General features: G+C 43.9%; 2 protein-coding genes across 2 annotated transcripts in view; both read left to right on the top strand.

Annotated features, from left to right (window-relative positions):
* Positions 1 to 16,323, top strand: part of LOC143768007 (uncharacterized) — a 40,830-nt gene extending 24,507 nt beyond the window's left edge. Inside the window, exon 7 of the mRNA XM_077256629.1 lies at positions 13,579 to 16,323. Within this exon, the coding sequence (XP_077112744.1) occupies positions 13,579 to 15,038 (1,460 nt within the window). The 3' untranslated portion in view covers positions 15,039 to 16,323. The remainder of the gene's footprint in view (positions 1 to 13,578) is intronic.
* LOC143768028 (uncharacterized) overlaps positions 1 to 22,242 on the top strand; it is a 263,897-nt gene that overhangs the window by 23,076 nt on the left and 218,579 nt on the right. The gene's annotated exons all lie outside the window — the stretch shown is intronic.

The following is a 22,242-nucleotide window of genomic DNA, read 5'->3' as shown; positions in this document are numbered from 1 at the left end:
TACAATTTAGGTATATTTTTATTTATTTTTCAATTTTTAAAATGACCAATAATATTACATACAACGAACAAATACCGTTACACCATGTCCAGACCACATATTACCACCACAGTGATCGAATAATATCACAAACAAGGGACAAATACCACCGCACCATGTCCAGACCACATATTACCACCACAGTGATCGAATAATATCACAAACAAGGGACAAATACCGCTAAACAAAAACGGAAGACCACATATTGCCACCAGTGACCGAAAAATATCACTTACAAGGAACAAATACCACCGCACCATGACCAGACCACATATTACCACCACAAAATGACCAAATAGCATATACAAGGGATAAATACCGAAACACCATGTCCAGACCACATATTACCACCACAAAGTGACTGAATACTACAATACTGATAAGTAATAAAAAAAAATAATACAATACTATCACCATAAGTGCCAGTATTCACAGGAGATCTGTACTTAGTATGCAGTGTCTGTGTACAGGTAATACAGTGATCACTGGTGACATTATACACAGGAGCTCTGTATATAGTATACAGTGTATAGTGTCAGTGTATAGGTAAGGCTAGTTTCACACTAGCGTTTTGAGGAGCTGTGGAAGGCTGTGGACTTCCTCCGTGAAGCCCCGCCCTCGGCCGCTAACTCCACCTACTTCTGCATGCGGCCTGCGTACCTATCTTTAACATTAGGTACGCAGGTCGTGCCGCTGTATGCGGATGCTTCCGCATGTGTTGTTTTGACGATGCGGAGAAAAAAAAATTGCTACAAGCTGCGTTCTACGCTGGTCACCGCATCGTCAAAACGACGCATGCGGAAGCATCCGCATACAGCGGCACGACCTGCGTACCTAATGTTAAAGATAGGTACGCTGGCCGCATGCCGGCTGCATACAGAAGTAGGCGGAGCTAGTGGTGGAGGTGCGGCCAAGGGCGGGGCTTCACTGAGGAAGACCGCAACGCTAATATGAAACCGGCCTAACACACTGACTCACCAGTGACGTCTCTAGGTGAAGTCCTTCATCTTTGTTTTTCATCTTTCATCCAGCACAGCCTGGACTCGTCTCTGCAGGAAATAAGTTATCTCAAGCTCCGCTTGCAGAACACATTAATTAATTTTTCCCAACTTCTACATTATACCACATGAAGAAAAAAAGGCTACATAGTATCACTCTACACAGTAACAGGACCGCCCCCCCCATTTAAAGCAGTATACTCAAAACATAAATACATCACTGCAGTAATAATATCCCTTAATTGGCCCCTATGGTAATAATATTCCCCATCTTGGCCCCTGTGTGTCTCATTCCTGGCTTCAGCCATATGGTCTCCCATTCTGCCCTCATGAGTATCTAATCTGCCCCATATGATCTCCCCATCCTGCCACATCTGTCTCCATCGTATCCATCCTGCCCCATGATCCTGCCCCATCTGTCTCCAATCATGCCCCCATGTCTTTCATCCTGCCCCGTGTCTCCAATCATCCTCCGTGTCTCCAATTCTGCCCCATCTGTCTCCAGTCATGCCCCCAGTGTCTCGTCATGCTCCGTATCTCGCATTCTGCCCCTATGTCCACCATTCTGCCCTCCCGTGTCCACCAGTCTGCCCCCCCCCCCCCCGTGTCCAGCATTCTGGCCCCCCCCCCCCTGTTGAGCATTCTGCCCCCCCATGTCCACCAATCTGTCCCCATGTCTCAGTCTTCCCCATGCCCCCCGGATCGCCACTCTCGATAAAAAAATAAGTTCTTCTTACCTGGCCGCGCTCCTGCGGCAGGCGAAGCTCCCTCCATGCAGCTGAAACGCTCACTCGCCCGCGACTGACAATGATGTCAGATGTCGGCGACGTGCGTGCTGTGGCTGATGTCAGCTCCCAGCCTCCCGCACGTCAGTAACATAAAAACTGCCGCAGCGCCACTAAGGGCCCGGTTTAGCCTGCCGGTAGGGGCCCGGTGAGCAGATGAGACATGGCCCGATGCGGGCCCCCTCTGCCCACCAGGCCCCATACGCCAGTCAGGGCAGTAATGCCCTGATGGCAGCCCTGCATCGGGCTTCAGGAAACAGGGGACGCAGTCACTCAAGCCTACCGAGGAAGAAGATGCTCACACCTGAAGAGGATTACTACATTACCCTCCTTATAATTAGTGATGAGCGAGTATACTCGTTGCTCGGGTTTTTCCGAGCACACTCGGGTGGTCTCCGAGTATTTGTTACTGTTCGGAGATTTAGTTTTCATAGCAGCAGCTGAATGATTTACAGCTACTACCAAGCCTAAGTACATGTGGGGGTTGCTAGGGAATCCCCACATGTAATCAAGCTGGCTAGTAGCTGTAAATCATTCAGCTGCAGCGATGAAATCTAAATCTCCGAACATTAACAAATACTCGGAGACGACCCGAGAGTGCTCGGGAAAACCCAAGCAACGAGTATACTCGCTCATCACTACTTATAATGTTTTCATGGCTTTGCACATTTTACCTAGCCTTTTTTGATTGTAGGAGTACAGCAAATACATTTTAAAAATATTTGAATGAGGCTCGCCAGTTGTTGCCTTTCAGGGGTCTATGGATTATCTTCCTTTATAACAGGGGTTGGGAACCTCAGGCTCCAGGGCCATTTATAGCCCTCAATGACCTTTTATCAGGCCCCTGGCAGATTCTCAGGGACCGCTTTCTTGGGCAGAGAGGTCTGTTTTGATTACAACCAGCTCATTCATTTCTTCTTGGTCTGTTAGCACACATATGCAGTTTTCACTACTGAACACTGAAGGGCATGCAATGAAAGATTACGTCCTGAAATCAGTGCCAGTCAGGATGTACTTTTTGGGCGGAGTTTGTACAAGGATTGTATAAATTTCCAAATGGCCCTTGGCAGAAAAAAGTGTCAGGAGAAACCGCCAGATGGGCACTTAACAGCGGTTTCAGCAGTCCTGATAGTGAGAGCCAGCGCCTCAGACAAACTGTGACAGCTGAACTCGCAGCATCCAGGAGCTGGGCGAGATTACAGCTGTACAGTGGGGCTGCAGAGAACAGAGCGCTGGGTGGTGAGTGTACTGACAGGACCTGTGGCACGTGACCGCAGGTCAGAGGGGAAGGAGGCGGGGCCTCACGTGCTGCTCCTGAAGATGAGTGATGGACGCTACCGGGACTCCGGGGCCAGGGAGAGGGGAGAGAGGCATGCCAGACACCAGGGAAATAACAGAAAACAGGAGGAAGACGGAATCTAAGACAAGAGGTGGTCAGTGAACCAGAAAGGCAAACACAGTACACGGGGCAGGCTAATCAAGAAAATTCAGGGATATAGCAGGAGTCAGAACCTCGGAGAAGCAGATACAGAGTACAGAATCAAAGGACAAAATCACGGGGAACAGAACCAGGTCAAAACCATACAAGCAAGCTAGAACACTGTAATAATTATAGGGGATAATTCAGGAGACTCTTTGCGTGGAACAAGACAACAGGACACAGTTTTATAAGTGGTAAAGTTTATATTATCACACGGTGATTCAAGCAGGTGCAGAGAGAAACTCAAATCTACAACACTTGGTGCAAATAATAAACGCAGCTTAGCAGTCAAGAGGAAACTTCAGAGGTAGATGCAAACAAACAGAAAGTCTGTGAAGCACAGTTATTCTTGAGGAAACTTGACATGAATAGATCCTTGACTTAGTCCAGACACAGATAGATATGCTATTAGGCAGCTCAAATCATATCTTGGCTCAACCAGGGAGGCCTGGTTAATAGTCTCAGGTTTTGCAGAGCAGAAACAGCTTACATGTCCAGCAAATGCAGATGGAAGTAACACGAGCAGCAGATGAAGGAGGATTACTGAACACTGGTGTAGGCAGCAGAAACTCAGAGCAGAGTGGCAGGATCTCCAACACAGGTTCACAGGTGCAGGTGCAAGGCCAGGGAGTAATCAGGAGCTGGATGCAAAGCAGAATAATCTAGCACAGACTGAAGGCTGGGGTGGAGTTTTATAGTAGCAAGACAAGTGCACATGAGACCAAAGAAGCCATGTTGGAAAAGGGCAGTAATGCACAAAAGGTAAAAAATGTTCAGAGTCCTGACAAACACAGGCACAGGCACACAGGGGTCGTCACTCTAAGCCGAGGGCAGAAGTATAACCGACAAAGCAGGTCCCAGAAAGAGGCTATAAAAAGCCTCAGAGAAACCAAAATGAGGCTATCCAGATTTAACCCTAGATACTACAAACAGAAAGATCAAGGTGCTCAAGGACTGGCCAACCCAGTCACCAGACATATGAACATCATTGAGTATGTTTGGGGTAGGATGAAAGAGGAGGCTTGGAAGACAAAACCAAAGAATCTAGATGAACTCTGGGAGGCATGTAAGACGGCATTCTTTGCTATTCCTGATGACTTCATTATTAAATTGTATGAATCATTGTTGAACCGCATGGATGCAGTCCTTCAAGCTCATGGAAGTCACACAAAATATGAAATAGCACCACAACTTCATTCACCAATGTTAGGCAACATATATTTGTAAAGCACTGCAGCATATAAAGGGTTACACCATAGGTGACCATTATACATAATGTGGGGTAATAAAAGCCCCCCAGCCACTGTGAAATATAATACAGGATTATACTCCAGAGCTGCACTCACTATTCTGCTGGTGCAGTCACTGTGTACATACATTACATTACTAATCCTGTACTGATCCTGAGTTACAACATATATTTGTATTTTAAGTTAATTTGTTTGCATATCACATTACTTTCTGTGGGCGACAAAACTTTTGTCTTGCCAAATTCTGACCATTCTGTGAAATATTAACTAATCAATATTTCTGCATTGATGCCAATTTATTTTCTTAACCTAAACCACATTTCGGAGGGTTTCAGCTTTCAAAAGAATAATTTATACAACCAATGGATGAATTTAATGTCAGGTTATAAGCTTTTATTTACATAACATGGATAAGCCACATAACTTCTGTCAGGGAGTGTACATACTGTATAACCTGCTTTGGGTGAAATTTTTTGTTTGAAATGAAAAAGAAAAATTGGCCTGCTACAGATCTGCACATTTGGTTGTTCCAAAACTGACTTGTCATATGTACTGTAGAACTTGGTTTGTGTGAAATTCCCATAGTTAGAAAGAAATAAATTAAAGAGATGGCCTGCTACAGGTATACACATTTGGTCCTTTGCTACTTGGTCCCCAGCCGCCACTATTTGTCCCGGTGTGGCGTCCCCGCCTTATACCAGCACGTGTTCATTATGATCACCCGTGCCCTTTCCAACATGGTTACTGTGATTGTCCAATTAACGTCCAACACGTTGATAATCGCGTGTGCTCAGGCATGCTACAATTCCCTGACAACACACTGAGTGATTTTGTGGAGGCTGCGCCCGAGTCCCACCATGGCATGGCACATGTGTTGCCTACACGTAGGATTGTTGGACCTACTTCTATCAGGGTTTCCTCCACATCCTACTCCAGTTCCTGGAGTCTCTACTTCTCATCTATCATCTTTGATTTGCTATCTCAGAGCATGTTGTCTACATCAGCTGGAAGCTCTGCAGCACTGCCTTAGCAAAGCGGAAATAGACTCCGCTGAAAGTAATTTGTCAAGGGGACAAACTGTATACTGCTGCAGAGTTATTGAAAGGAATAACAGACCAGACAGATCTCTGGCTCTCTCCGCAGACCCTACAACCAGCTATGGTGGTGTGTGATAATGGGTGTAACCTGGTGGAGATTCTGAAGGTTGGCAAGCTCACACACGTACCATGCTTGTGTAAGGTGACTGATTGAGGTATTTGTGGGCGAGCTGCTGCTTCTGCACACTCTGGCACCCAACAGACAAAACGTGGCCCATAGGCTTCCATTGTCTCTATGCTCCCATATTCCAGAACCTTCAAAGCAAACAATCCGGGGGACATTGAATTTGTTAAAGCAGTCAAACCTTTATTGACAGCTTTCGGTCATTACAATAAGGCATATAGGATAGGGCCCAATGGGTTAAGGACTTTCCCACAGGTACTGGACTTAACTTTAGCCCTAATTCTCAGTATGGGCAGAGCATCTCTCTTGCTAACTCCGCTAGCCCTAGGAATTCATCTCCATCACAAGCAATGCACCCAAATTCCATCACCTCCTGCCTCTGAGAGTTTAAGTCCTTCTTTCCCTGCAGCTCCGCAGGCTCAGAGCACTTAAAGGCCCCGATGTCCATCTCAAGGTTCCCAAGCCTACAGATGGATTTGCATGGAAGGGTTTTTGACAATGCACTGCTTTGATTAACATACTCACACTTTCCCTAGCAGCCTATTGACTGTGACTGCTGCAGTCACCTCACCGCACTCTCTCTAACTGAATGTGACACTTACTGAAATTGGCCCTAGCCCTCAGTTGCTGAAAACCTACACAGTTGCCAGAGCTTCTGATCAAAGTACGCCGCATGGGCGCCCATTTCCACAGTCAGCTACAGCTACCGTCGCTCTGGCAGTGTTGCAGCAGCACATGCAGGTGCCAGCTCACCGACTGGTGTGCGACGTGGCCATGCATTGGAATGCCACACTGCACAAGCTGGCAAGGCTTTGTGAGTGGCAGAGACCAGTTGTGAAATACCAGCTCCATCGTGCTTGCCTGTATTCTGGTCAGACTCTGCACATAACTGAAGAGTCAGCATGGATGTATGACATGTTTGCGGTTCTCCAAGACTTTGAGAACTCCACAAAGATCATGAGCAGTGATGATGCCATCACCAGCACACTGCTTCCGCTTCTATGCCTACTTCAACAGTTGCTGCTGACAAATATGAAGCTTTACATGCAGATCAGGTGGAAATGGAGGAAGACATGAGACATGGAGATACTACCTAGCTCAGCCTCATTTAATATGCTCAGTGCAAATTGGCTAACAATGAGGAGGTAGAGGAATAGGAGCACAACAGAGTCTAGTACACACAATTTTCCTATGTGGATGTGCTGAGGAGGGGAATGAGTAGGAAGAGATTAGAGGAGATGGGGAATAGTCAGCATGGTGGAGACAGGGAAGTGTTGGCTGTAGGGAACTTGGCACATATGGCATACTTCATGTACTGCTGCCTTTCCCGTGACTCTCGTGTTATATTCATTTTAGCCAGAAAAGAGTACTGGTTGTACACCCTGCTAGACCCACGCTTCAAGGAGAAGTTTGCACCCAGGGGTGAACCTAGCCACACTGCTGCCTGAGGCAAACTTCAAAATGGCGACCCCTCAAACACATATACAGTACAGCCCCCCTATAGGGCTCCCATCTCATATACAGTCCCCCATACATTACATGAGTGATAACTATTGTACATGGAGCGCCCCCAGACGCAGGGCCGCGGGGTACCCGGTACTGGGTCTCTCTGTCTCAGGTCTGGGGTTGTCACGGTGGCTAGACCCGGTCCGTGACCCGGCTAAGGGGCGTCCAATAAAAGGTGTGATGGTGGTGCAAGTCGCGGTGAATAACGAGGACTCAGGGTTGCAGTCTCTTTACCTCTTTACTGAAGGCTTCAGGATCCTCAATCCAGAGTACTGCTAACAGGGCTGGCTGAGACCGGCCGGTCCGATGGCACATCCAGAGTTCCCTTTGCAGGTGGAAATCTGTGCCTACCTTCTAACGCCTGTGTGTTGTAGTACGTCCATGCTGAGCCCACGGGATAGTCCTCACAACTGTTGTGTCTCTCTGATGTTCTCTCTCTTCCTGTTGGTCTTTCTCTGATGTTCTTTCTCTGATGTTCTCTTTCTCTGATGTTCTCTTCTCACACAACTATTCTAATGTTCTTCTCCGTCCCCCAGATGATATGGCTAGGACGCACCCGTATGACGGGTAGGCCTGGAGTTCTTCCGGGGCCATAGTGACACCCCTCTCCCACAGTTGCCCCCTATGTCTGCTTAGGTGATTTAGGTGAGACAGCCAACCTATAATTAACTGTCCTGCCGTTGGTTTGAAGTAATGCTTGGAGCCAATACTTCCTCGGCGTTTCCGGCCACCGGCGTCGCGCCTCAGTAGGATGTAGCCTCGATCTTACAGCACGACTCCTACTGGTGTTGTCTCCTTTTTGCTATGATCTCGTTTCTCACTCTTCACATTAAACCTCGCTTCTTGTCCTTTCTTGGGGTACCGCCGCAATGAAGTGCAGGCGCGGTCCCGTAACGTTCTTTCCTGTTCGCTAGGCCTCTGTCAGGATCCCACCCCTGACAGGGACCCCCCTGAATCTTCCCCTGCAACACCCTCTGCCACAGGATGTTGCCTGGTTCCAACCCAGTCAGCTTCTCTCTAACTTTCTATCCAACCCCCAGTTTTACCAGATTGTGAGGAGTGGCCTAATGCATAGTGCCCTTTGCTCCCCCTGGAGGCCAGACTGTGAAGTGTATTGGTGTCTGTGATACCTGGTCAGGTGAACTCGTTAAGTGCCATCAGACGTACCATCACTCCCCTTAGCGGCGGAGCATCAGTACTGCAACGACCAGGACTCTGGGGCGCTGCATACATTCTACAATAGGTCATAAATCAGACAGTATAGTCCTCTATACAGTATTCTGGGCACCACAGTGCTCCATACAGAATAATGAGCCCCATATATTGCTCCATACACATGATGCTGCATACTGTATATTGGCCACACATGATGCTCCATACTGTATAATGGCCGCACATGATGCTCCATACTGAATAATGGCCACACATGATGCTCCATACTGTATAATGGCCCCACATGATGCTCCATACTGTATAATGGCCCCACATAATGCTCCATACTGTACAATGGCCCCACATGATGCTCCATACTGTATAATAGCCCCACATGATGCTCCATACTGTATAATAGCCCCACATGAAGCTCCATACTGTATAATGGCCACACATGATGCGCCATACTGTTTATTGGCGACACAGTGCTCCATACTGTATATTGCCCGTACATGATGCTCCATACTTCAACCAATAAAGAAAAGCACCAAATGAACCTGATTTATATAAAAGTAACAATTTTATTGACATACAGAATACATAAACAATAAAATGAGAGATGACAGGGAGATGACAAGAAACTCACCAAATAGAGTGGCAAGGCGGTACCCACCAGGTAAATACTATTTAACATGAATTAATAGCTCTAGAGAAAGTGCCAGTGCTTTGTGCGAAAGATTCCATAAAGGAGTAAACAAAGCCCATTTGTAAGGGATACACAGGACATCAACCGATCATAGCAGCAACAAAACTCAACCATGATGCTCCATACAGTATAATGGCCACACATGATGCTCCATACTGTATAATGGCCACACATGGTGCTCCATACTGTATAATGGTCCCACATGATGCTCCATACTGTATATTGGCCACACACACACAGTGCTCAATACTGTATAATGGCAGCACATGATACTGCGTACCGTATAATGGCCACACAGTTACTCCTACACACCTTGCACACACGGCTCCGCTCCGTACACACGCGGCTCCGCTCCATACACCTCATACACACCCCGCTCTGCTCCGTACACCTCATACACATGTGGCTCCGCTCCGTACACCTCATACACACACGGCTCTGCTCACCTCATACACACACGGCTCCGCTCCGTACACCTCATACACACACGGCTCTGTACACCTCATACACACACGGCTCCGCTCCGTACACCTCATACACACGCGGCTCCGCTCCGTACACCTCATCCACATGCAGCTCCACTCCGTACACCTCGTACACATTCAGCTCCGCTCCGTACACCTCATACACACACTTCTCTGCTACATCCACACTGTAAACCCTTCCTGACCCCACACATAAGGTAGCATGCCATGCTTACCATGGCAACCAGCAAAGCAGAGTCCTGCAATCCATGGAGATCCCGATCATGTGACCCCTGACTCCTCCCCTCCTGTGATCTCATCACAGGTCCTGTGCGCACAGAGCAGCCAATAGGTTCTGGGTTGTGAGCAGGGGCGCGCGCACCGCACTAGTGACACTCAGCAAATGTCAGGGATTATGGAGAGTCTGCATCATGTGTTCTGACTGCCTCTCTGCCGCCCCCTTTCAGTGACGACTGCCGCCTGAAGCAAAGGGCTCAACTTGCCTCATCATAGCGGCGCCCCTGTTTGCACCTCTCCCTCCTGAGATGGAGAGGTGTACTAAAATGGTGATATACCAGAAGGCCAGAAGGAAAAGATGTTGACACAAATTCTCTATCGGACAACACTAGCAGCAGGGGGCAGCTTGCCCATCCAAGGAGGCAAGGCGAGTGAGGCACACACCATGTACAGCAGATGCAGGGGTACACTGTCAAAGACCTGGCCCAATATCATGACACCCTCTTAGCGTCCAGGCCCTGATTACTGGGTATTTTTGTCAAGGATGGAAATGTTTTTAAATAGGGTCAAGCAGTAACTGGCTTACAAAACAAGCATACTCCATAATTCCTCTGTGACGTTCAGATATTGGGTCTCAAAGCTGGACACCTGGCATGATCTGTCCCTCTATGCCTTGGAGGTGTTGTGCTTTCCTGCGCTAGCATCTTGTCTGAGCGAGTTCTTAGTGCCACTGGGGGATCTTAATAGACTGGCGCTTTCACCTGTCAACAGAAACTGCTGACAGGCTCATTCTGCTAGAAATGAACAAAGCCAGGATTAGACCCGGCTTTTTCACACCACCAGATGACAGCAGTACAACAACTACACTTTGTTCACAGTATTTGAATAAGGTAGTACAGTTGGTGCCTTGAAGTGTGTATGAATGACCCACACTTGGCGTATAGCTTTATGGGTTTACAAGTACCACTGCATGACAATTTGAACAGAATGTGTAGTAGGACCTCCCTTATGTCTAATACAGGGTGTATCTGAGTCCTTAATTTTTGGCTCTTCTTGCTTTCTTCATAAATTACACTGAAATTTCCAGTTTTTGAATTTAAAAAATCAATTTCGGTTAACTTTAATTGATAATTTTTTAATAAATACTTTTTATATGCAAGTCATTATACAGTAAAAGTAAAGTACTTTTTCCCTGTAAACTCTTAATTTCTCTATTCTTGAATGACTTGTGTGAGTCTCTGCGGCCGCATGTTTGGCGACTGTTAGACAGCCACAAAACGTGCAAGAATTACCAAGCCACATACTCTAATTATTCCAGAGAAGTTCACCTTTAGTTACTCATGTTTTACTGATGAAGACCGTTGAGTTTGATCATTTCAGTAGATGTTACTTTCTATACTCGGTTTTTGATTACAGTAGTTAGTTCCCGAAAGACTTTGATTTAACCACTAACCACAGCCAGTTTTATCTTCCTAGTCAGGTCTCATATTTCAAATTTGACATGTGTCACTTTATGTGGTGATATCTTTGGAATTCATCAAAAAGTGTAATAGGAAACAAATGGACCTTACAAATAATTTTACAACTTCTCTTGAATCCAACAATACCCTAGATACAGTTGTACACTACAGTCTGGGCACATGGTGGAGATAAGACGAGAAGGAGCGCCATTTAGCTATTGGAATGTAAATCTTCCTGGAATAGTTTGTAGACACAATATAGTGGGGGCACTGTTCATGGTCACCTGGCAACTGAAATATGGCTACTATGAACAAGCTTGGCGCGATCTACTCCGTTTTCCATATCACAGGGATTGTCTTGCTCATCTTCCTTTAACCCCTTATCGACCAGAGGTATTTTTGGTTTTGCATTTTCATTTTTTGCTCTTCCCAGAGCCATAACTTTCTTATTTTTTGGTCAAAATGGCTATGTGAGGGCTTGTTTTTTGCAGGACGAGTTGTGCTTTTGAACTACACCATTGGTTTTACCATGTCTCGTACTCGAAAACGGGAAAAAAATTCCAAGTGCGGTGAAATTGCCAAAAAAAAGTGCAATCCCACACTTGTTTTTCGTTTTTGCTTTTTTATTAGGTTCACTAAATGCTAAAACTGACTTGCCAATATGATTCTCCAGGTCATTACTTGTTCATAGACACCAAACATGTCTACGTGGTGAAAACAAATTCCAAACTTTGTTTAAAAAGAAAAAAAAAAAATGGTGCCATTTTATGATACTAGTAGTGTTTCCAATTTTCGGGATCTCCGGTTGGGTGAGGGTTTATTTTTCGCGTGCCGAGCTGACGTTTTTAATTATATCATTTTGGTGCAGATACGATCTTTTGAACTCCTGTTACTGCATTTTAATGGAATGTCGCAGCGACCAAAAAAAAACATAATTCTGGTGTTTTGACTTTTTTTCTTGCTACGCCGTTTAACGATGAGGTTAATCCTTTTTTTTTTTTTTATCGATGGATCTGGCGATTCTGAATGCGGTTATACCAAATATGTGTATGTTTGAATTTTTTTTATTATTATTATTCTTTTATTTTGAATGGGGAGAAAGGTGGGTAACTTGAACTCTTATATATTTTTTTATGTTAAAAACTTTTTTTTTTACTTTTGGCATGCTTCAATAGTCTTCATGGGAGACTAAAAGCTGCCATAACTCGATCAGCTCTGCTACATACAGGCGATGATCAGATCACCTGTATGTAGCAGAATTACTCACTTGCTATGAGTGTCCACCACTGGGTGGCACTCATAGCAATCCAGCAGTGACAAACCTAGAGGTCTCCAGGAGAGTTCTGGTAGTAATGCCAATGCATCGGTGACCTGCCATCACATTACGGGTCACCGGTGGGTGAGATTTCTGGCCATGATTACCGGAAGAGCATGTTAAAATGCCTCTGTCAGCGTTTGACAGGGGCATCTAACGGGTTAATAGCTGCGGGTGGATCACGATTCCACCCGCGGCTGTTCTGGGCACATGTCAGCTGTTCAAAACAGCTGACGTGAGTGGAAAGATGTGGGCTCACCGCCAGTTCCCTCATCAAAGGCAGAGTGTTCGACAGCGGCGTACTATTATGCCCATATGTCAGAAAGAGGTTAAAAGATATACACGGATTTGGACTGATATAGAGACCCCTAGGCTTGGGCCACGTCGTTACCTGCTGTTCTGTTGTTAGAGATGGGAAGAATAGTTAGGTTGCCGGGTCAGAACAAGGAAGGTGGAGAAAATGCCAAATCAGAAGATGCAAGAGTAGTCAGTAAAGGGGCCAGGGTCACAACAGGTAACGAATTCAGAAGTCGGGAGCTGAGAACAGAGAACTGAACCAGAGGAGAATAAGCTTGTATCTGGCACCTTCCAGCAGAGCTGACATTGCTGGATTGGTTTTTAGAAGCCATGTTGCTTTTCAAAAGACTTTGAGCCACTAATAATGTGGAAATCTGTTTTTCCACTGACAGATGATGGACCTGAGTGGGGACTTTTTTTTCAAATGAGTATAGTTTTAATTGGTATTACTTTTGCCTACAATACAGTTTGGTGGCTTTTTATTCGAGCACCACAATCTACTCGTGCATGTTATGAGGTTTTCGATTAGCCTATGAACTGTCATTGTCTTGGTAAATCAATATTTTTGCATAACTTGCTATTTTTACAGGCAGTTTAAGTAGAAATGTTCAAAAATATAAGTTAAGGATATTTTATTAAAAATTAATAACTGATTTTATTCTTGGCAGATGACTGTACCAGGAGAACAGAAGGACAGCTAATATCTTCAATTTTTAAATCAGATGATCTTGAGATTCCACAGGATACAAATAAAGGGACTGCCATTACTCCAAACACACCATCATCCCTTCACAGCGATGATCTCTCATCTGATGCTTTCAAACATGTCCTGTCTTCTGATTCATTACAGACTACTAAGGAAAATCAAAGTCACAAAATAAGCATTCAAAAACTAACTGCTCATGAAGCAAAAAAATCATTTTCAGGTTTAGAATATGGAAATCATTTTCCTTCTGAAAAATCTTTACTGAAACATCAAAACATTCACTCAGTAAAGAATAACTATTCTTGTTCCAAGTGTGGGAAATGTTTTAACAAGAAATCAAATCTGGTTAATCACCAGCGAACTCACACAGGGGAGAAACCTTTTTCATGTTCACAATGTGAGAAATATTTTACACAGAAATCAAATCTTATCACACATCAGAGAAGTCACACAGGAGAGAAGCTATTTTCATGTTCAGAATGTGGGAAATGTTTTAACAGGAAAATGCATCTTGATAGACACCAAAGAACTCACACAGGGGAGAAACCATTTTTATGTTCAGAATGTGGGAAATGTTTTACAGTGAAATCAAATCTTCTCGAACATCAGAAAACTCACACAGGGGAGAAGCTATTTTCATGTTCAGAATGTGGGAAATGTTTTACAGATAAATCAAATCTTGTCAAACATCAGAGAACTCACACAGGGGAGAAGCCTTTTTCCTGTTCAGAATGTGAGAAATATTTTACAAGGAAATCAAATCTTATCACTCATCAGAGAAGTCACACAGGGGAGAAACCATTTTTATGTTCAGAATGTGGGAAATGTTTTACAGTGAAATCAAATCTTCTCGAACATCAGAGAACTCACACAGGGGAGAAGCTATTTTCATGTTCAGAATGTGGGAAATGTTTTACAGATAAATCAAATCTTGTCAAACATCAGAGAACTCACACAGGGGAGAAGCCTTTTTCCTGTTCAGAATGTGAGAAATATTTTACAAGGAAATCAAATCTTATCACTCATCAGAGAAGTCACACAGGGGAGAAACCATTTTTATGTTCAGAATGTGGGAAATGTTTTACAGTGAAATCAAATCTTATCGAACATCAGAGAATTCACACAGGGGAGAAGCTATTTTCATGTTCAGAGTGTGAGAAATATTTTACAAATACATCACATCTTAGCGTACATCAGAGAACTCACACAGGGGAGAAACCTTTTTCCTGTTCAGAATGTGGGAAATGTTTTACAGAGAAATCAAGTCTTGTCAAACATCAGAGAATTCACACAGGGGAGAAGCCTTTTTCATGTTCAGAATGTGGGAAATATTTTACAAGGAAATCAAGTCTTAACGCACATCAGAGAACTCACACAGGGGAGAAGCCTTTTTCTGTTCAGAATGTGGAAAATATTTTGTGAAGAAATCATCTCTTCTTTTTGACCAGAAAAGTCTGTTAGGGGAGAAGCCTTTTTTATAATCTTAATGTGGTAACTGTTTTGCTTGAAAATCAACTTAATAAACATCAGAGCAGTCACACAGGGGAGAAGCTTTTTTTCCATGTTCATCATGTTGGAAATGATTTACCCGACAACAACCCCATGTCAGTACCCATGTTTGGCCTCGTTAAAATAAAAACAGTCATCTCGGCTTTCGTGCCGGTGCCATTCCAGTGGTGCCGGTGCCATTCCCGTGGTGTCGGGACTTAAATTCCCGAGGCTCACAAGAGGTCGTTGCATCACATGAGCCCTGCTCCCAATCAGTGTCAGCTTTACTGTCCTCCCCACCTTGGATGTATTGAATATCAACTGGAAGCCAGGGCTGCAGCTGTTCTCTGACTTTGTGATGTTTGATTTGGGGATGTGGGGATGGTGACACCAGTGCTGATTGGGGGCAGGTTTCACATAATGTAACAACCTTACATCAACCCCAGGAATGCAGGTGCCGACACCGCTGGAAAATGCCAGACAGAGAATCCATTATCATTCCTATAGCGTGAAAAATTAATTACTGGAAAATCATATTTTATTGACCGTCAAAAATAACTCATTAGGGGAGAAACAATATATATATTGTTATTGACAAATTGTACAAAAAGATGTAACAGACAGTCGTATAATTAAATAAGAAAGGGAAATTACTTTACAACTTAGCATAGTTTTTTGACACTATCATGGAAAACCTTAAAATCCATAAAGCAATGCCTGCCTATAAGCCCCAAATCAGTAGATCGCTGACTCCAGCTATGTCATGTTTACTATCTATATGGAATCGCGCTAAAAAGCATAGTGGTGATCTTGAATTTCTGCAGTCTTCAGGAGTGATGCTATTGTTATTGTTGGTAATTATATAAAATCCTGAAGGGCTGAGAACATCCCACTACTCAGCCCACGTGAGGTCATCAAGGAGGGGAGTCTGGGTGTAACTTAGGTGCTGATAAAAGGTCAAGGTTAATTAGGATCTGGGTTCATGCAGAAAGATATACTGTATATCGGTGTATGCACAATCCCTCTCACTGGACATTCCCAATCAAAGTGCTCTCCTTCCCTAAGCCAAATCATCTCTCTGATCACCATAGTAAGCTTCCTGCTTTAATCTTGTTTATTTTATGCACTGCATATGCTGTATTGTTTGTCCCCTTTGTAAAACTTTTTGTATATTTTTTTTAATAAACTCTGCCTATCGTTCTGGATTAAACATAAAATTTAATTATTCTGTCCCTTTTATTCTGTAAGCCGCACCCTGAAGCCATATGCTAACAGATATCAGGCATCCAGTCAGCCTGTATAAATAACTGTTGGTGGCAGCAAGTTGTTCTTGGTTTAGCATGGAGTTAGCAGTGACCGTACCCGGGGTATATATACAGTCCATTTATTGAAATGAGGGGTGTATATACCATACGCTCATTGTTATTTTCCCAATAACAGTCCTATTAGTGGAAACAGCCTGAGGCTTGCTCTCTTAATCGTCCGTCAATCGCGTAATTGTTCGGAAGATAGGAGCAGCAGAGCGCTGTTCTTGACAGAAAGATAACAGTGCGCAACCTCTGAGGTGGTGATATTTGACAATTGGTGGTTGTGGAGGGATTCTGTGTGATCTCTCCGGTTCATGTCTTGACAATTGTTGGCAGCGGTGGGGTTCAGCATTACCCCCTTGAGCGGGATCTTTGATGCACACACTTTTAGCAAGAAAAAGATCTTGCTAATAAGTGAGTGTGTCTTATAGACTGGAGGCAGTGCAAATAAACAAAAAAGTCCACTCACCTTTCAGGGTATTAAGCATGAAATACTAAGCAAGAAATAAGCCAGAGTAGCTGCAGCACGAACACCAAAAGTGGGAAAAATTCAGCGAGGAAGCTTGTACATTGTTTGTAAAACTTAGCTTTTAATTAGCCATATATAACATGCTCCAAACAAACTTGATGGTAATATGACAGTGCAACAAGAAGGTTTCAGATCTACGCGTTTTGCCAAAAGTCTTACTCATGGTCTACTTGCTGTCTGAACAATTAGGCATTTAAGAAACTGATAGTCAAGTAATAGGCGTTGCCATACACATGTGTGGTATCCAATTAGGGAATATCAAATGCCATACAAAAATTAAAAAAGTGCTCGTACAAAATAGAAATACAAATGAATTATTAAGCAAAGCATAGCAAGTAATGACAACCCCATTTGCATATAAAAATATTGTTAATATTGAAGAATAAGATCGTGTATTAAAAGAAACCCATCTGGTTTCTAGCATAAATATCCAAAAGGATTCTGTATTAAATAGTTTTTTTTTATGGTCTCCCCCATGTATGGGTTTATACAATTTTTCGATCACTGAAAATCTTAAACTAGAGACATCTCTACTATGGATCCTAGAAATAATGTTTAGACATCTGGAAGACATCCTTGAAGAAGGGACTTAAAATGATTGGCCTCCGGCTGTATTCAAAGAAGGAATTGGGTATCAGTAAGGAGGCTGACCACTTCAATTTGTAGGACACCGCATTAATTTGATGACTTCAAAGGGACAAATGAAGCGAGGACATAACTTGTAGAATGGGATTTTAAGATAAATGTTCTTAAAGGACAACTACACCTTATCTCCAGGACAATGACAATGTGAATCCAATCATCTTTAATACACATGTTTATTCATACGCAGAGTCTCCCCAGAGTGACCTTAGTGTCAAACCATGTCTTCAAGAAATCCCCAGTAAGATCATCGGCGGCATGAACACCAGAAGCCGCCGATACATGAAGAGGAATTCCTGGCTGTTGTCCAAAAACAATTGTGATGACACAGCATTTGATCTTAATTTTCCAGACATCTATTTTCAGTAGGCCAGGAGACATAGGCTATTGTCTGAACGTGGACTATTGAATTTGTGTTTTTTCTTGAGTTGTTCAAGACACATGGACTATTGTCATATGAATCTGAATGTTGACTCTAGAATTGATGATTGTGAAATTGCTGAATGGGTGCTGTTTACCTCTTATATCAGCTCCTGCAGGTTATCGTCTGCTATCTTTGCAAGCAAGGGAGGCAGGGTCATTGAACAATCGATGTTTGCTATTGTGTTCATTACTCATTGTACCAGATCATCCAGTTTGTTATACTGCAAAACAGAGGACTAAAGGTACCTTCACATTAAGCGATGCTGCAGCGATAGCGACAACGATGCCGATCGCTGCAGCGTCGCTGTTTGATCGCTGGAGAGCTGTCACACAGACCGCTCTCCAGCGACCAACGATGCCGAGGTCCCCAGGTAACCAGGGTAAACATCGGGTTACGAAGCGCAGGGCCGCGCTTAGTAACCCGATGTTTACCCTGGTTACCAGCGTAAAATGTAAAAAAAAACAAACAGTACATACTTACATTCACGTCCCCCGGCGTCCGCTTCCTGCACTGACTGAGCGCCGGCCCTAACAGCAGAGCGGTGACGTCACCGCTGTGCTGTACTTTCACTTTCACTTTACAGCGCTCAGTCAGTGTGGGAAGCGGACGCCGGGGGACGTGAAGGTGAGTATGTAGTTTGTTTTTTTTACATTTTACACTGGTAACCAGGGTAAACATCGGGTTACTAAGCGCAGCCCTGCGCTTAGTAACCCGATGTTTACCCTGGTTACCAGTGTAAAACATCGCTGGTATCGTTGCTTTTCAAACACGACGATACACGCCGGTCTGACGACCAAATAAAGTTCTGAACTTTGTTCAACGACCAGCGATATCACAGCAGGATCCAGATCGCTGCTGCGTGTCAAACTAAACGATATCGCTAGCCAGGACGCTGCAACGTCATGGATCGCTAGCAATATCGTTTAGTGTGAAGGTACCTTAACTATGCAGATTGATTAAATATTCAAACATTGAGAGATTAGCCCCTGCCACAATTCACCCAATCCTGTGGAAAAATGCCTGAATAAGAGCTGTGAACTATAAAATGGATCTGCCCCTTTATCAGGGTTACATTACAAAACCACAGCCAGGAACACAATACAGGACATCTGCCAAGCTCCACCATGGCTCCATCAAAAGGAACAAAGATTTGACATTGTACAGGATGCCAGCTTAAGGACCATGGCCCTAGCTGCAAGAATACAGATCTGCTCCACTGATCATCACTGAACCCATGGTACGTTTGGGGAAGCTAGGATTGGTTTCCACCCTTCACCTTGCCCCATGGAGATGTACAGACAAGCCAGGTTGTGACCCTTCATTCATATGGCTCAATGGACTGTCAGCTTCCTAAGCTTGTCCTTACCTCCTCTCTTTGGGTGCCTGACAAAAGTGGGGTGCCACAAGTGGGGGTAGCCGGCCCTGAAAGCTCTGAAGTTGCATCTGCTCTAAACCCAGCGAGTCAGCGGAGGGTGAAACTTTGTCATTTTGCACCATCACGTTATTGTCTGTTTGTTCAATAAATTATTGCTACACTGTTTTTCAATCATCCTGTGTTTCCTAAGTGGTATTTTGCCCACGGGAAAGGAGTTTGGATGTTCAGTGGGATGAGCCCAGGTCCATGCGGTCTTTTTTAAGGTAGCCGGGCTAGGTGACGATAGCAACTACTAACCCGCGTGTCTCTACAACAATGGAGAACTCGCAAAAGACTCACTTATGTGGTTGTTATAGGAGAACTGTTCTCAAGGTAAGAGTTTGACCCAATTGTCATGATGTGCGTTAGTGAAGTGCCTCAAGAGGTTTGCCAGTATCTGGTTGACTCTACACTTGTCCATTAGATTGAGGATGGTATGCAGATGAGAAATTCAAGACAAGGTTTAGAAGTTTACAAAAAGCCCACCAAACTTTGTATCTGAACTGGCCACCTTAGTCAGAAATGATGTGACACTAATTTCCATGAAAACAGAAGGTGTGCTGAATGAAGTTCTCAAGTTCTGGAGCTGACTGAAGACCTGACAATGGAGTGAAATGTGCCATTGTCGTGAAGTGATCTACCACTATCTAAGTGACAGTACAGCCTGAAGACATAGGAAGATCTTTGAAAAAAAAACACAGAAAAACCCTAAAAACGTTACTTTTATTAAATATGCATTAAAAATTCCAAAAAAATGCAGATACAAAAAAGCACCTTTTAGTCCTTAAGACCAAGGTTTGTGTATATTAGTATAGACACACTTATACAGGAATTTTAGGAAATAATTATTCCTGTCATGTCCCTACCAACACCCTAATAATCTGGTAGCCTTCCTGACAGCAGAGGTTGGCACCCTAAATTCGATATGGCGCCCCCGCTCCACGTTGACTGTCCCTTATATCCCTGCAAACCCCTCGTCTAGGAGAATAAATCCAACATGCATACCAAACAACAAGATGTGTATGACACTAAGTTCAGCCCAGCTAGGATATAAAATAAAAATGGGCTGTTCACGCCTCTTATTTATAGCCACGGACCCATGATTACCTCAATCAGAGGCACTTGTGAGACCCTAGCTGTCTTTACAATCTCGTGTCTGCCGCGCTGGATAGTACTTCCGGTATTTGGATATTCTTACGGTCGGTGGAACGCATTTGCGTGTCAGCCTAGCTTCCTAAAAGCAGACTTCCGGTCTTTGGCACGCAGATTGCGTTCCATTATAGTGGGAGCGCACCGTATTTACTATTCTGCAGCTACAGGCATTCTTTCCGCATTATCCATCTAGCCTGTAGTCAGACAGTTTAATCTGCTACTGTACATGTATTTAAATCCACTGAGGTGCGCATTATGCACCTTTATTACAGATGTTTATTTATTTTTAAAGCACCCCCGATATATAATTTAAAACTTAGCGGCTGATTAAAGACAAGTTTTGATTGTCTTTTGTAAAATTGTGCACAGTCCACAAGGTAGGTTATACATATTGGATCCAAAGAGAATAATGGGACCCAGAAGAAGGGTTATCGATAACCCCCTCCCGTATATTTACATACCATTATAAGTGCTTCCATTGCTATAGTGCTCAATCCAATATTGGCACACATCAACCGATAGTAGGTTCAATTGGCTTAATAGGGTTTTTTTTATCAGAAATTTTTCTATAAAACAACAAACTCATATGAAACTTACAAAGCTAATTTGCTCATTTAAACCAGCTGGACTCAAACTCTCTAGCCAAAATGTCCACCTACTTTCCCTCTGTAGAATTTTCTTGTCCCAGTTGCCTTGTCTTACAGATGGAGTAACCACTTCAATGGTTCTAAATCTAATGCTTTCAAGGTCACCCAGATGTTGAGAATTCACATGCCTTGCTATTGGGGTGTCTCTCTTGTTCCTGATATCTCCCAGATGCTCTCCTATTCTAACACGTAATTGTCTCTTGGTTTTACCCACATAATCTTTTGGGGCAGGAACATGTGCACAAGCAGATCACCCCCTCGGTCCTACAGTTTGCAAAGCATTTGTTTTTATAAATTCTTTTGGTAACTGAGCTCTGAAATGTGTTTGAAGGTGTAATATATTTACAGAAGCTACAATGTCCACATCTAAAGGTCCCTACCGATCTCTGATCTAACCATGTCCCTTCTTTTTTTGGGGGGAGGTATAATGGCTGCTAATGATTTGACATCCCCATCCCCAAACACTACGGTATCCTCCCAGCAGCCCAGGAGCAGGTTAGCATAGGTGGGGGCAAGGGGCTCCCCGTTGCTGTGCCCCTGAGCTGGTGGTAGAATTTTCCGTTAAGCAGAAAAAAGTTATGTCTTAGGATATACTCAAGCAATTCCACTACAAACTTGTGTGGAAATAGATGTCTGCCTCTTGTATTAAGAAAATATTCGGTGGCTGCAACACCTGCCTCATGATGTATGCTTGAGTATAGAGCTTCAACATCAATGGATATAAGAATGGTGTTTGGTTCCACTATTACCCCATCAAGTTTGGTTATGAGGTCAGTGGTGCCCCTTAAATATGAGGGCAATGCTGTAACGAATGGTCTTAATAGCATATCGAATTTAGGGTGCCAACCTCTGTTGTCAGGAAGGCTACCAGATTATTAGGGTGTTGGTGGGGACATGACAGGAATAATTTTTTCCTAAAATCTCTGTATAAGTGTGTATATACTAATATACACAAACCTTGTTCTTAAGGACAGAAAGGTGCTTTTTTGTATCTGTGTTTTTTTGAAATTTTTAGAATTTTTG

The sequence above is a fragment of the Ranitomeya variabilis genome, chromosome 4, assembly GCF_051348905.1.
Source record: "Ranitomeya variabilis isolate aRanVar5 chromosome 4, aRanVar5.hap1, whole genome shotgun sequence".
NCBI lineage: Eukaryota > Metazoa > Chordata > Amphibia > Anura > Dendrobatidae > Ranitomeya > Ranitomeya variabilis.
This window is presented reverse-complemented; position numbering and strand designations above follow the sequence as displayed.